Source organism: Corvus moneduloides, chromosome 21 (genome assembly GCF_009650955.1).
Source record: "Corvus moneduloides isolate bCorMon1 chromosome 21, bCorMon1.pri, whole genome shotgun sequence".
Classification (NCBI taxonomy): Eukaryota; Metazoa; Chordata; class Aves; order Passeriformes; family Corvidae; genus Corvus; species Corvus moneduloides.
In genome coordinates, this window is record NC_045496.1 from 10,913,328 (window position 1) to 10,927,548 (window position 14,221).

The 14,221-nt window shown below is 58.9% G+C and overlaps 1 protein-coding gene across 1 annotated transcript in view; it reads left to right on the forward strand.

Annotated features, from left to right (window-relative positions):
- Positions 1 to 14,221, forward strand: part of ABCA2 (ATP binding cassette subfamily A member 2) — a 34,092-nt gene that overhangs the window by 15,638 nt on the left and 4,233 nt on the right. Inside the window, 32 exon segments of the mRNA XM_032130882.1 lie at positions 288 to 402; positions 752 to 942; positions 1,174 to 1,324; positions 1,618 to 1,822; positions 2,276 to 2,437; positions 2,749 to 2,932; positions 3,223 to 3,435; positions 3,749 to 3,917; positions 3,920 to 3,961; positions 4,034 to 4,213; positions 4,637 to 4,714; positions 4,716 to 4,823; positions 4,912 to 5,032; positions 5,759 to 6,046; positions 7,089 to 7,307; positions 7,460 to 7,562; positions 7,923 to 8,121; positions 8,123 to 8,181; positions 8,183 to 8,247; positions 8,693 to 8,906; positions 9,069 to 9,174; positions 9,450 to 9,561; positions 9,981 to 10,041; positions 10,307 to 10,481; positions 10,567 to 10,682; positions 11,134 to 11,281; positions 11,491 to 11,614; positions 12,432 to 12,564; positions 12,739 to 12,856; positions 12,976 to 13,154; positions 13,464 to 13,605; positions 13,935 to 14,069. Coding sequence (XP_031986773.1) covers positions 288 to 402; positions 752 to 942; positions 1,174 to 1,324; positions 1,618 to 1,822; positions 2,276 to 2,437; positions 2,749 to 2,932; positions 3,223 to 3,435; positions 3,749 to 3,917; positions 3,920 to 3,961; positions 4,034 to 4,213; positions 4,637 to 4,714; positions 4,716 to 4,823; positions 4,912 to 5,032; positions 5,759 to 6,046; positions 7,089 to 7,307; positions 7,460 to 7,562; positions 7,923 to 8,121; positions 8,123 to 8,181; positions 8,183 to 8,247; positions 8,693 to 8,906; positions 9,069 to 9,174; positions 9,450 to 9,561; positions 9,981 to 10,041; positions 10,307 to 10,481; positions 10,567 to 10,682; positions 11,134 to 11,281; positions 11,491 to 11,614; positions 12,432 to 12,564; positions 12,739 to 12,856; positions 12,976 to 13,154; positions 13,464 to 13,605; positions 13,935 to 14,069 — 4,615 coding nt within the window.

The following is a 14,221-nucleotide window of genomic DNA, read 5'->3' on the forward strand; positions in this document are numbered from 1 at the left end:
GATGTGGAGGCAGCACCTGTAGAAGTCCCAGAGCCAGCAACACTCCTGGGCATTGGAGAGGGCCCCATCCACACCACGGTAGGCAGGGCCCTGGGCTGAGCCTGTGGCTACTACCTGCCAGCCACAACACTGGATTGTCCTGTGGGCTCACTGGAGAAGTTCTTTTAGGGCACTACGGAGGTGCTGGGTTAGAGACTGGTTGTCCCTGATTGGTGGGAGAGCCCCTCCACAGGTCTCTGTGGCAGTGCCACCATCCCGTTCTCCTTTCTCTTCCTCTACCCCATCAGCTTTCTCTTTGTCATCGAGCACATGATGCCCCTCTGCATGGTGATCTCCTGGGTCTACTCAGTGGCCATGATGATCCAGCACATTGTGACAGAGAAGGAGCATCGCCTGAAAGAGGTAGGGATGGTGGAAGAGATTCTTGGGAAGGAGTGGGCATATCTGAGCCCTACATTCTGTGCTGTGTCCTTGGTCACCTTCCTTGTATTTCTGGGTTATATGAGCTGGGGCAGATGCAGATCCCAAATCCCTGGGCTGAGATGGTTCTTCTGAGTGTCTCCAGCATGAGATGAGCCCTGCCCAGTGCCAGAGGGAGCTGAGCTCCTTGGCACCCCAATGCGGGGTGCTGTGTCCTGCCCACTCCCAGCAGCTCCCTTGGTGCCAGCTCTTGTTCTCCCAGCCCAGTGAGAGTGGCAGCAGGGGTGCGCAGGGCTGGGGACAGCCCCGCTCAGCAGTTTTGGCCTCACAGGTGATGAAGATGATGGGCCTGAACAATGCGGTGCACTGGGTGGCTTGGTTCATCACTGGCTTTGTCCAGCTCTCCATCTCGGTCACAGCACTCACTGCCATTCTCAAGTACGGCAAGGTCCTGATGCACAGCGACGTCCTCATCATATGGCTCTTCCTCGCCATCTATGCCGTGGCCACCATCATGTTCTGGTGAGCTGCCTGGTCTGTGCTGGGCAGTAAGGGGGCATGGGCAGTGCCAGGTTCTTGTGCCATGGAGTGAGGGTCCTGGGAGCTGTGTGGGCAAGGGCCGGTGGAGGGGCACAAGTCCCTCCAAGCAGCTGATTTGGGGAGCCAATTTATTGCCTCAACACCACCAAAACCAGACGGCCTGGGGAAAGTCCTGGTGGAGTAGGATCTAAGGAGACACTGTCCGCCCTGCAGCTTCCTGGTGTCGGTGCTCTACTCCAAGGCCAAGCTGGCCTCTGCCTGTGGCGGCATCATCTACTTCCTCAGCTACGTGCCCTACATGTATGTGGCCATCCGGGAGGAGGTGGCGCATGACAAGATCACAGCCTTTGAGAAGTGCATTGCGGTGAGTTGGCTGCGGCAGCTGGGGACGTGCTTGGTCCCAGGTTTGCCTCAGGCACCTCGTGTCTAGTACAAAGCCACCAAGCTGTCACCAAGCCCTGGGCAAGCCATTGCCTGTGTGAACCACCTCCCTGTGGGACTTTGGAGGTATCTCCAGAAGGTTTGCTGCCTCTCAGGGCCAGGAGCATTTCCATGGGGCTGGGTGGGGGCAGTACTGGGTAGGAATTCACCCCAGCCTGTTCCTCTGGCCTGTGGTTCCTGCTGACCTGCCATTCCCTTCCCTCCACCTCTTCACAGTCACTCATGTCCACCACGGCCTTCGGGTTGGGCTCCAAGTACTTTGCGCTGTATGAGGTGGCTGGCGTGGGTATCCAGTGGCACACCTTCAGCCAGTCACCTGTGGAAGGCGATGACTTCAACCTCCTGCTGTCCATGATGATGCTGGTTGTGGATGCTGTGGTGTATGGGGTGCTCACATGGTACATCGAGGCCGTGCACCCGGGTACGTGTGGGCAGAGGGCATGAGGGCACCCCAGACCTTACAGGAGCCTCTTTGCTGGAGGAAACCTGCCCACATGTCCTAATCTGCTGGTGTCAGCCAGGTGTCTCAATTCAGGGGCCAGCTGTAGCAAAGCCGGATGTCCACAGCTGGGATAGTGATCCCCCTTATTTCCCCTTGTGGAGGCATCTCAGCTGCTCCCTATTTTTTCATTGTAAAACTGAAGCATGAGCCAACCCAACCTGAATCCCAAAGGACTTTGTTTCCTGGCACAGCCCCCAGAGCTGCCCTGAGCCCAGCTGGCTGGAATGTTCATAGCTGCCACCCTGCAGTGGTGACCTGACCTGGGGAAACCCCCAAGCCCATGCCCATGCCAAGCTCTGACCCAGCCCTCAGCAGCTTCTGCATGGCCCTGGGTGTAGGGTTGGCCCTGACTCCCTGGGGTTGTGGTTGCAGGCATGTTCGGCCTGCCACGGCCCTGGTACTTCCCTTTCCAGAAGTCTTACTGGCTGGGCAACGGGCGCGTGGAGACCTGGGAGTGGACCTGGCCGTGGTCACGCACCACCCGCCTCAGCATCATGGAGGAGGATCAGGCCTGTTGCCATGGAGAAGCCGGAGGCTGGGTGAGGGCAGCTGGGGGCGGCAGTGGATGGCACAAGGGTGGCCCTGGCTCTGCCACAGGGTCTTGCCTTGGCCACGGACCCCTGTGCTCTTGTCAGGGCAGGATACTGAGCCGAGCACTGTGGCCTCTCTGGGAGCTGCCACTGTGGCATGGGAGGGGGAAAACGGGCGAGAAGCAGAGGGGAAGGGACCACAAGCCAGCATAGTCACCATGGGATGGAGGCGGGTTGATTCATTCCCAGGGAGCCCCACTCGAAGCCTGGCTTCCCTGCCCTCCTCATGGCTCCCTCACCATCCCACTGTCACAGCAGAGGAGACGAGGGGCATCGAGGAGGAGCCAACCCACCTCCCCTTGGTTGTCTGCATCGACAAGCTCACCAAAGTCTACAAGACAGACAAGAAGCTGGCGCTGAACAAGCTGAGCCTCAACCTCTACGAGAACCAGGTCGTGTCCTTCCTGGGGCACAATGGTGCAGGCAAGACCACCACCATGTGAGTGCCTGTCCGGGCTGACAGAGACATGTTCCTCTGGCCAGCTGCGGGTGTGAGGAAGGGGCTTCGGATGTCCCTGGCAGGGCCCTGTGCAGCTGGTGCCATGCCCAGAGGGCAGCCAGTGTGGGTGTGGGGCTGGCACAAACATGGGACAGGCAGTAGGCTGATTGGCCCTGTGCTGATAGGGCTCTGCCTGGGTCCCAGCAGATGCTCCCAGAGGTGGTGGTTGTCATTGGGACCAGACTGGGAAATGAGCTCCCTCACATTGTTGCCTTTCTCCATCCATCCAGGTCCATCCTCACTGGCTTGTTCCCTCCAACGTCTGGCTCTGCTACCATCTACGGCCATGATATCCGTACGGAGATGGACAAGATCCGGAAGAACCTGGGCATGTGTCCCCAGCACAACGTGCTCTTTGACAGGCTGACGGTGGAGGAGCACCTCTGGTTCTACTCGCAGCTCAAGAGCATGGCAGAGGAGGAGATCCGCAAGGAGATGGACAAGTAGGCACCCTCCAGCTCCTTTGTCTTCATCCATGCCTTTGGCATGAGTGAGTCTCCTTCCTGCTGGCTGTACCAGGGGGTGTGATCTGGGGCAGAGGTGTTCCTGAGCAGCTCCACCAAGTGTTTTCCCACCCTTGGGGTGTTAGGCTGTGGAAGTGAGCAGAAGATGCTCATAGGCCTGACTGCAGCTGGGCAGTGCCAGCAGCTGAAGGCCGCAGGTGCCTTGTGGGGAAGAGGCGTTACATACTCCCCACAGGCACTGGGCACCAGTACAGCCCCCCCAGCATTCCTGGTGCTTCCGCCCTGTCCCCAGGATGATTGAGGACCTGGAACTCTCCAACAAACGGCACTGCCAGGTGCAGACTCTCTCGGGCGGCATGAAGAGGAAGCTGTCAGTGGCCATTGCCTTCGTGGGTGGGTCACGGGCTGTTATCTTGGATGAGCCCACAGCTGGTGTGGACCCATATGCCCGAAGGGCCATCTTGGGACCCTCATCCTCAAGTACAAGCCAGGTGAGCAGAAGCTGGTGCAGAGCCTGGCATGCTCCTCTGTGGCAGCCCTGGCCCCTCTGCTGAGGCTTTGTGCTGCCATCAGGGAGGACACATCTTGCTCTCCCAAACACCACATGGATGAGGCTGACCTGCTGGGGGACCGCATCGCCATCATCTCCCATGGCAAGCTCAAGTGCTGTGGTTCTCCATTGTTCCTCAAGAGCACCTATGGTGACGGCTACAGCTGACAGTGGTGAAGAAGCAGTCGGACACCAGGAACGGCACAGGTCTGGGGTGCAGTGGGGACCCTTGTTTAGAGGAATAGATGGCACCAGCCCTTCTTCAGCCCAGCAAAGGAGAGGTCAACACCCAAGTACTCCCATCCTGAGTCTCCTTAAGGCCACTTGGAGGGCAGAGGGGATAGGGTAGGGGTGTAGGAGATCCCATTGCTCAGCCTTAATTTTTCCGAGCTGCGTCCTTGCCAGACTCTACACAGTGGCATTTGTCTCCAGGTGCCTGGTTCTCTCCAGCTTGTGGGTTGCCCAATGAGATGTCCAGTGTGGGCCGCATTGGCAGAACACCCATCCCCAGGCCTGTCAGGGTGACAGGGAAGAAGCCCCCATGGCACTGGGGAGTAGGGAAAATGTGATGGGTCTTGGTGGGAGGGCCAGGTGTGAAGTGACCAATGGGTACTTGCCCCTCTGCCCCAGAGCCAGGCCAGCCACACAGCCCCCTGGGTCACTCCTCTGTCAGGCCCCTGCTCTGAGCCTCGCGTCTCCCAGTTCATACAAGAAGTACGTGGCCTCCTGCCTCCTCATCTCAGACACCAACACGGAGCTCTCCTACATCCTGCCCAGTGAGGCCGTCAAGAAGGGCTGCTTTGAGAGGCTCTTCCAGGTACCTGCAGGGGCTGGCAGGGTGGACAGGCAGAGGGCTGTGGCACTGTGGACATCTGCCCTCCTCATGCAGCACTTTGCTCCCACAGCACTTGGAGCAGAGCCTGGAAGAGCTGGACCTCACCAGTTTTGGGCTGATGGACACCACGCTGGAGGAGGTCTTCCTGAAGGTGTCTGAGGAGGACCAGTCTCTGGAGAACAGTGACGTGGGTATGGGCGCTGGCGGGGCACAGGGTGCTCCTGGGGCTAGTGAGGGGCTGTGTGATCTTGCTGGGCTTGGTGGCTGCAGGACTCTCCTGTCCCGGATGGTGGAGGGGTTTCCAGCAGAGCCCATCCTGGCCAAGGGCAGCCAGCCTCTGCTCCACTCTGGGTTTACTCCCACCTGGAATAGTGTCTAGCTCTGGTGTCCTCAGCACAGGTCTCCAGAGGACACCATGGAGATGCTCTGAGGGCTGGAGCACCTCTCCCATGGAGCCAGGCTGGGAGAGCTGGGGGTGTTCATCTGGAGAAGGCTCCAGGGAGACCTTATGGCACCTTCTAGTGCCTAAAAGGGGCTTGAAAAAATGAGAGAAGGTCTTTACATGGGCAGATAGTGTTAGGACAAGGGCGGGAATGGTTTTAAACTAAAAGAGGAAAAGTTTAGATTAGATGTTAGAAGGAAATTCTCCCCTGTGAGGGTGGTGAGGCCCTGGCACAGGTTGTGCAGAGGAGCTGTGGCAGCTCCATCCCTGGAAGTGTCCAAGGCCAGGTTGGACGGGGCTTGGAGCAATGTGGTCTGGCAGAAGGTGTCCCTGCGCATGGTAGAGGGGTGGAATGAGATGAGGTCCGTTCCAGCCCAAACCGGTCTGTGATTGTATGATATGATCCATCCCCAGTCGGTGGCATGATGCAGTGAAGAGTAGCATGGCTGGTGGCAACCCACATTTTTTCTTTCAGACATGAAGGAGTCCAAGGATGCCCTGCAGCCACCTGCCTCTGAGCTGGGCCCAAAGTCTGAAGCCAATGGGGAGCCCCTGGCCGAAGCGGCCATGCCAGAGAAGCCGGAGGTGGAGCTCAGCAACCTGGTGACCTGCTCCAAGCTGGCGCAGTCGCAGGCGTCCCTGCGCTCAGCGTCCTCGGTGGGCTCCGTGCGCGGCGATGAAGGTGGGGTTTATTCCGAATTCTTTGGGGATTACGCGCCCCTGTTCGATAACCGGCAGGACCCCGATAACGTCAGTCTGCAAGGTTGGTGCTGCTGGTGCCCGGCCAGCGGCAGGGGCCAGGGGAGGTGCTCAGCTGGGACATGGAGGGTTTGCCCAGGGCGGACAGAGCTGGCCCTGGTCCCGCAGGGTATGTGGTTGTGTCTGAGGTGGGTGGCTGAGACTGCTGGGACAAGAACCCGTGGGGAGAGGACTGATGGTGCATCCAGCAACACAGCACCCAGAGAGCCACAGCCTGGGTGGGGGGGCTGGGAATGGGCTCTTTCCACAAGTTTGCACCCCATACTGGTAGGGTGTGCATGAGGGTCTCGTGCCAAGGCATGGAGCCAGTGAGGGCAGCCGCTGTTGGCTCTGCCTCTGCCTCCTGTGTGTCTCCAGTGCCACCTTGCAGACTTGCCCCACTAACATGCCCTGTCCCCACACTGGCACCAGTTGGGTTTTCTCCTCTTGGCCCTTGGGCACAGAGTCACCTTCCAGGTGGTGGCTTCACCTGTCATACCCTGCCCCAGGTGCAAGGCTGTCCCTGCCTGGATGTTGGGATTGCTGGATATGGAGGGTGCAGGCAGGTGCCTTGAGGTTGTTGCTGTAGTCACAGATCCTGTTCTGGGTTATCTCAGCAACTCTTGTGACTAATTTAGGGATGTGCCACCTCTTCCCCCCACTAGGGCTGTGGGAGGCAGAGCTGGGACAGTGCTGTGGCAGAGCTCCCACTGTCTCACTGGGACTCCCACCTGTGTCTTGTGTCTTGTTCCCTGTTCCTGACTCTGCTGACCCCTCATCAGCTGGCAGAGCTGATGGGAAAATTGAGGGGTCCTAGAAAAAAGCACCAATTTCGGTTGTTTTTTTAAAACTATTGTCTAAATTTTCCTTCTGGGGTCAAGAGGAACCTGCCAGCCAGCTGCCTTGCTTCCCACTGCCCTGCTGCTGTGGCTTGGTGGCAGAGTTGGGGTTGGGTGCTCACCCTTGGAGTGGCTGAGCTGGCTGGGGTGTCTGGCTCAGCTTTCTGGTGAGCCCAGGCAGGTGTGGGAGCAACTGTGCCAGGGGGCTGATGTCCTTCTCCCTCCCAGAGCAAGAAGCAGAGGTGGAAGCAGAGGATCATGACCTGGCAGGCCAGGGGAGCTTCAAGCTGGAAGGCTCGTGGCTGAAGCTACGCCAGTTCCATGGGCTGATCGTCAAACGCTTCCACTGTGCCAAGCGCAACACCAAGGCCCTCTTCTCGCAGATCCTCCTGCCCGCCTTTTTCGTCTGTGTGGCCATGACTGTGGCACTCTCCGTTCCTGAAATAGGTGCATGCAAGCCGCCTACCTACCTGCATGCTGGGTGGCCTGTTCTGCCTGCCCCGGTGTGGCCACTGGCTGCAGTAGGACAAGGCCAAGGCAGTTTCCCTGTGTGCAGCGGTGCTGTGGGTACGAGCAGGTTCCTGTCCTTGTCCCCACAGGTGACCTGCCACCCCTCATCCTCTCGCCATCCCAATACCACAACTACACTCAACCCAAGGGCAACTTCATTCCTTATGCCAACGAGGAGCGGCGTGAGTACCGGTGAGAGCTGCCACCGCTGGTGACCAGCACCCTGTGCCCTGTCTCCATCTGTGGGACTGCGAGGAGGGCAAGTGGGGAGGGCAGCCCCAGCAGGCCTAGTGCCAGGGCTGGGTCAGGCTTGGAGCAAAGCCTGGCTGGTGCCATGTCCCCTGACAGAAAGCAACCCCTGTCCTGGCCCGGGTGTCTCTGGGAGATGTGGCAGCCCTGGTGCTGTGACTAGCAGCTCAGTCATGCCAGGCACAGGCTGTGTGTGCCCATGATAAGTGCCAAGGCCTCAGGGAGGTCCCGGAAGAAGATGGCCATGGTGCTGAAATGTGTCTCCTGCTCCTTGCTCCTCCTCACTGGCTCCTTTCTCTGCAGCATTAAGCTCTCTCCGGATGCCAGCCCTCAGCAGTTGGTGAACACTTTCCATCTGCCCTCTGGTGTGGGGGCCACCTGTGTGCTCAAGACACCCTTCAACAACACACTGGACCAGCCCATGCAGACCCTCAACCTCAATAGCAATGAGTCCAAAATGCTGGCAGCCAAGTACTTCGATGCCATGTGCATTGACTCCTTCCACCCAAGGCCTTCCACTTTCCAACTTTGTGCCGCCACCTCCATCCCCAGCTCCTCTGACTACCCATGTCAGTGGATGAGGACCTGCTCCATGCCTGGAACTCCACGACCTTCTCTGCTGTTAAAGGTATCACCTGTGCTGGGTGCTCCTGTGTCTGGGATTTTTCTCCAGCAGGGAGATGATGATTTCTCCTCACAAAAGTGGCTCCAGGGGACCCCTGGGAGTACCTGTTAGTCTGGCCTGGCCACACAGCAGAGCTTTGTTGGGCTGAACTTGGGGCTCTGGCCATGGTACACTGTCCCCATTCGGCCCCAGCCATGCCAGTAGAGCCCGTTGGATGGTGACACTGTCACAAAGACCTGTGAGGAGCCTTGCTGGGTGTGGTCCCCAGCCATTTCTTCTCCAGCCACACCTCGTGGCCTGTCTCTGAATCTCTGTTCCCCCAAAGCTTTTTGCACGTCCATCTCTTGGTCTGCAGGACCCTGCCTGGCCAGCCACCCAACCCTCATGCTGTCCCCAGCAGCTGGGGCAGGCAGGAGCCTGGCTGTGAGCCACCCTTTCTGGTCCTCAGGGACTGTGACCTCAGCCCCCGCCCTGCCCCGCATCATCCATGAGCCCATCAAGTGCACGTGCTCCATGCAAGGGACTGGCTTCTCCTGCCCTAGTGGCGTGGGGGGTCATCCCCCGCAGATGAAGGTGGTGACAGGGGACATCTTGACAGACATCACAGGGCGCAACGTCTCTGAGTATCTGCTCTACACCTCGGACCGCTTCCGGCTGCACAGGCAAGAGGGGAGGCTGGGAGGGTCTGCCCTGCGCCATAGAGCAGGGGTGAGGACACCTGCGCCAGGGTGCTGGCTGGAGTCAGCAACATCCTCGAGCAGGGTTCCACCCCCGGAGGTGGGGGACAGCAGTTGCAGCTTCCTCAGCACTGCCCTGTCCTACAGGTACGGGGCACTCACGTTTGGCAACGTCCAGAAATCCATCCCGGCCTCCTTTGGAGCCAGGGCTCCGGCCACGGTGCGCAAGATTGCTGTGCGGAGGACAGCCCAGGTGGGACAGCGCTGCGCCTTGGGGCAGGGAAGATGGCTGGGGAGGAAAGGGGGCAGGCAGGGACCCCTGGGACTGCTCTGCTGCAGTGCTCTCCTCCGAGTGCTTTGGGAGGCTCCAGCCATGGGGGAGTGGTCAGCAGGTCTGGCCCAGCAGTCAGCAATGGCCTATTCTCCCCACAGCCTGTGGGCTGTCCATCCCATCCTATCCTTCCCTCCCGGTACATCTCTGGGCCTAGCTCTCTTGCCACCTCCCACTGTTCCTCTCTCCTCCACCAGGTCTTCTACAACAACAAGGGCTACCACAGCATGCCCACTTACCTCAATGCCCTCAACAATGCCATCCTGAGAGCCAACCTGCCCAAGAGCAAGGGCAACCCTGCTGCCTATGGTGAGCATCTGGAGGTGTTTGAGGGTAGGAGCATGTCAGGAACAGCATTAGGGCATAGTCCAACCACGCTCCAAAGTGCAGTGTCCACCTTGGGCCAGCAAGCTAGTGTCCAGCTGGAACAGGAGTTCACCGCCTCCGCTGTGAGATAAGAGAGCTGGGATAACCTCTGTCAGGCCTGGGCTGGAATGTCCCAAAGTGCTGCATGAAAGTGCCTGTGCTTGTGACATGTCCAAGGGTGCTCTCCAGTGAGGGAGGGCTTGGCCTTGAGGTGCTGAGTTGCTTCAGAGAGCCCAGCTCCTGCTGAGCTTCAGGTTGGAAACCTATCCTGCTCAGAGCCAGGACCAGGCAGAGTGGGGACAGGGGTCTGTGTCCCAAGCCAGTTTTCATGCTTCCATGTTTCTTCTTGGTTGTTGTTGCAGGCATCACAGTCACCAATCACCCCATGAACAAAACGAGCGCCAGCCTGTCCCTGGATTACCTGTAGGTTCAAGGAGAGGGTCTGAGGGGAGGGTGGCTGTCCCACGGGAGGTAGGGGGCTTCTTACTGATGGTTGCAGGGGAAGGCCAAGGCTTCTGCTCCACAGGCTGCATGGTGGGGAGGGACAGGGTGGCTGTGACGTGGGGCTCCCTGTGCCATGCCCTGCGCTGTGCACAGTGATTGCCCCCGTACCAGAGTGGGTGGCCCTCCCCCAGGCAACTGAAGGTGCTGGAGTCCCTCCATGGAGCTCTCTTTGCTCCCCATCCAGCCTGCAAGGCACAGATGTGGTGATTGCCATCTTCATCATTGTGGCCATGTCCTTCGTCCCAGCCAGCTTTGTGGTATTCCTGGTGGCCGAAAAGGCCACCAAGGCCAAACACCTGCAGTTTGTGAGTGGCTGTGACCCCGTCATCTACTGGCTGGCCAACTACATGTGGGACATGGTAAGCAGGACACGTGGCCCTGCTGGCCAAGCCTCCGGGGCTGTGCCAGGGAGTGAGCAGTCACAGAAGTTTCTGTCTTCTCCAGCTAAACTACCTGGTGCCAGCCACGTGCTGCATCATCATCCTGTTCGTGTTTGACCTCCCAGCATATACATCTCCCACCAACTTCCCCGCTGTCCTCTCCCTCTTCCTGCTCTATGGGTATGTTGCTCAGAGGGGGGTGGTCAGGAGGCACTGGGGATGCTTCCAGAGTCTTATGAGGCGGTGGTTTTAAACTAAAAGAATAGACATTTAGACCAGATATTAAGAAGAAATTTTTCACGATGGGGGTGGTGAGGCCCTGGCACAGATTGCCCAGAGAGGCTGTGACTGCCCCATTTGTGGAAAAGTCCAAGGCCAAGTTGGACAGGTTGGAGCACTAGTGGAAGGTGTCCTTGCCCATGGCCAGGGACTGGATTAGATGACCTTGAAAGGTCCTTTCCAGTCCAAACCATTCTGTGATGTTCTGCAGCCCCATAGCTGGTTGGGGTGGGGTGGCTGTGAAGGCTGGGGTGGGAGAGCCTGGGAACAGCAGGCTGGAAATGGGCAGTCCCAAGGTGGGGGGCCCCTCTCCTGCCATGCTGATGTGTGCTTCTGCTTCTCACCTCCCCAGCTGGTCTATCACCCCTATCATGTACCCAGCTTCCTTCTGGTTTGAGGTGCCCAGCTCTGCTTACGTCTTCCTCATCGTCATCAACCTCTTCATTGGCATCACAGCCACTGTGGCCACGTTCCTGCTGCAGCTCTTTGAGCACGACAAGGTGTGGCATTCACAGCTCTGCCAAGGGCCACTGGGAAGGGAGACACTGACATCAGGTTGTGGGGTGGCTCAGTCTGGGAGGGACCTCAGGAGGTCTCTGTTCCCAGCAGGATCAGCCATGAGACCTGACTGGGCTGGATCTTGGGGATCCTGATCCTACCATTCACTCAGAGTTGTTTGATGGTTGTGTCCTCTCTGCTGTACCCACAGGACCTGAAGGTGGTGAACAGCTACCTGAAGAGCTGCTTCCTCGTGTTCCCTAACTACAACCTGGGCCACGGCCTGATGGAGATGGCCTACAATGAATACATCAATGAGTACTATGCCAAGATTGGTATGGCCTCTTGTTCTCTCCCTCCCTTGCTCCAGGGCATGGGGGGCTGGAGGGGACTACGATGCTGGCACATCCCCTCCTGCCCCGTGGGGGTGTCCCGAGGCCCAGAGCAACCTGGAGCAAAAAGCCAAGGGGGTGGACTAGATGGGGCACAGAAAGAGACATGGCTGAGGGTCAGCAGTGGCATGGTGCCAGTGCTGCTGAAAGCGGTTCCTTGAGACATCTCACATAGCAGCCCCATGGGGAGAGGAGGGTGTGAGCCCTGACAGAGGCGTGTGGTTCTGCTGCTGCTGCACACTGCCTGTGGTGGGCTGTGGTGAGACTGTGGTGGATCTTAGTGGGGCCATAGTGTAGCTGTGGTGGGCCACGGTGGGTCTGTGCTGTGACAGGAGGGATGGGGGCTGCAGGGACTCTCCTTCCAGACAGGGTCTCTTGGGGGCTGCGCTGCCCAACCCACACAAGCCTGTTGCCAGTTACAGCTTCAGCCTGGCCTCAGAAGCTCCCCTGCTCTCTGCTTTTTGAGCAGCTTCTGTACATAAGCCAGGTGCTGCTGACATCATGAGGGACAATTTTGGGTCGAGATTTGACAAATCCGTCTGATACCACTCTCAGCTGGGTCGATTCATCCTACTGAGGTTGAAAAGTTGCCAGATGATTTCCACAGCACCCATGCTCTGAGAGGGAATCGTGTTGCAACCAGCCCAGGCAGCTGTGGTGGGGGAGCAGTGTCATTGTCATGGGTCAGCTCAGGAAGTACAACCAAGCTGTCCCCATGGGAAGGTGTCCCTAGCTGCTCTCTCCTCTTGCTTGTGCTCAGGGCAGTTCGATAAAATGAAATCACCCTTCGAGTGGGACATCGTGACACGGGGGCTTGTTGCCATGACAATTGAAGGCTTTGTTGGCTTCTTCATCACCATCATGTGCCAGTACAACTTCTTCCGGAAGCCCCAGTGAGTGTGGCATGGGGCAGGGATGTTGGGACTGGCCATGGGGTAAAGATTTGCCATTGGGGACCCTTGAGCTTCAGGCTGCCCTTCTGGTGGTGTTGAGTGGGAGCTGCCCGGGCCTGTCAGGGATGCAGCTCCTGGTCCCACATTCCCCCGTGCCCCTGCCCCCTCCCACAGACGCCTGCCCGTCTCCACCAAACCCATCGAGGATGACATTGACGTGGCCAATGAGAGGCACCGGGTCCTGCGTGGTGACGCCGACAACGACATGCTAAAGATCGAGAACCTCACGAAGGTGGGGGCTGCATCAGGGTGCAAGGAGACTCTTGGGACCAGCCTAGCCCAGGGATGTGGGTGGGGCAGGGGGTCCAGGTGGCTCCCGGTGGGCTGAGTCCCCGTCCCCTTCCCTGCCAGGTGTACAAGTCCCGCAAGATTGGGCGCATCCTGGCCGTGGACCGGCTGTGTGTGGGCGTGCGCCCAGGGGAATGCTTTGGGCTGCTGGGCGTCAACGGTGCGGGCAAGACCACAACATTCAAGATGCTGACAGGGGATGAGAGCACCACGGGTGGAGAGGCCTTCATTAATGGACACAGGTTAGGGGGGGCTGGGGGCTGCCTGCTTTCCTGGGAATGGGATGGGATGGGGTCTGCTTGGAGGGCTCCCAGGATAAAGCAGCATAAGTGAGCTTGTGTGTCTCTGTAGGACTCTGCAACCTTGTGTCCTCCTTGGTGACCATCATTCTGGGATGTGGGGCAAGAGACAGTGGCCGTGGGCTGAGGCTGCCCAGTGGGGTTTTACCTGGGGGGAGATGCTCCAGTGTAAAGGCGTGTGAAAGGGGGCTCAGCAGCAGTCCTCACAAAAAGAATTCCTTCTTCCCACAACCCCTCCATCCTCTCCCACAGCATTCTGAAGGAGCTCCTGCAGGTCCAGCAGAGCTTGGGCTACTGCCCCCAGTTTGACGCACTCTTTGATGAGCTGACAGCCCAGGAGCACTTGGAGCTCTACACCCGCCTGCGTGGAATCCCCTGGAAGGATGAGGAGCGGGTAGGGCTCTGGGCAAGCACTTGGCAGCATCCAAGGGCTGGTGCTGCGCCACAGCGATGGCATCTCACTGGGCAGCAGTGGCAGCTTGAGCAGGTGCTGCTGCTCTCGTGGCAGTGCCACCCTGGCGGTGTGCCCACATGGGCTGCCAGGGCCAGGCACATGCACTCACAGGTCCCCACCAGTGCTCATGGCTGTGCCAGGGGCTGCCATGGGGCTCCCCTGACTGGCACATGGCTTGTAGTCCCCTCAGCAGCTGACGTGCCAGGGAGCCCAACCCCTGCCAGCTCTGTGGCCTTGGCAGGATAGCAGCAGCCCCCCATGCCTTGCAGGTGGTCAAGTGGGCACTGAAGAAGCTGGAGTTGACCAAGTACGCCGACAAGCCTGCCAGCACCTACAGCGGGGGCAACAAGAGGAAGCTGTCCACAGCCATCGCGCTCATCGGATACCCAGCCTTCATCTTCCTGGTGCGCCCTGAGGGTGGAAAAGTGACCCCGGGTGGGAGCTGCCCACCCCCCAGCTTCACCACACATCACGCATCTCCTGGAGTGTGGGATGGTGGCCTGAGCTGGATTCAGGACAGGAAGGGAGTGGCAGGGTCCCTCCCAGGGCTGGCATG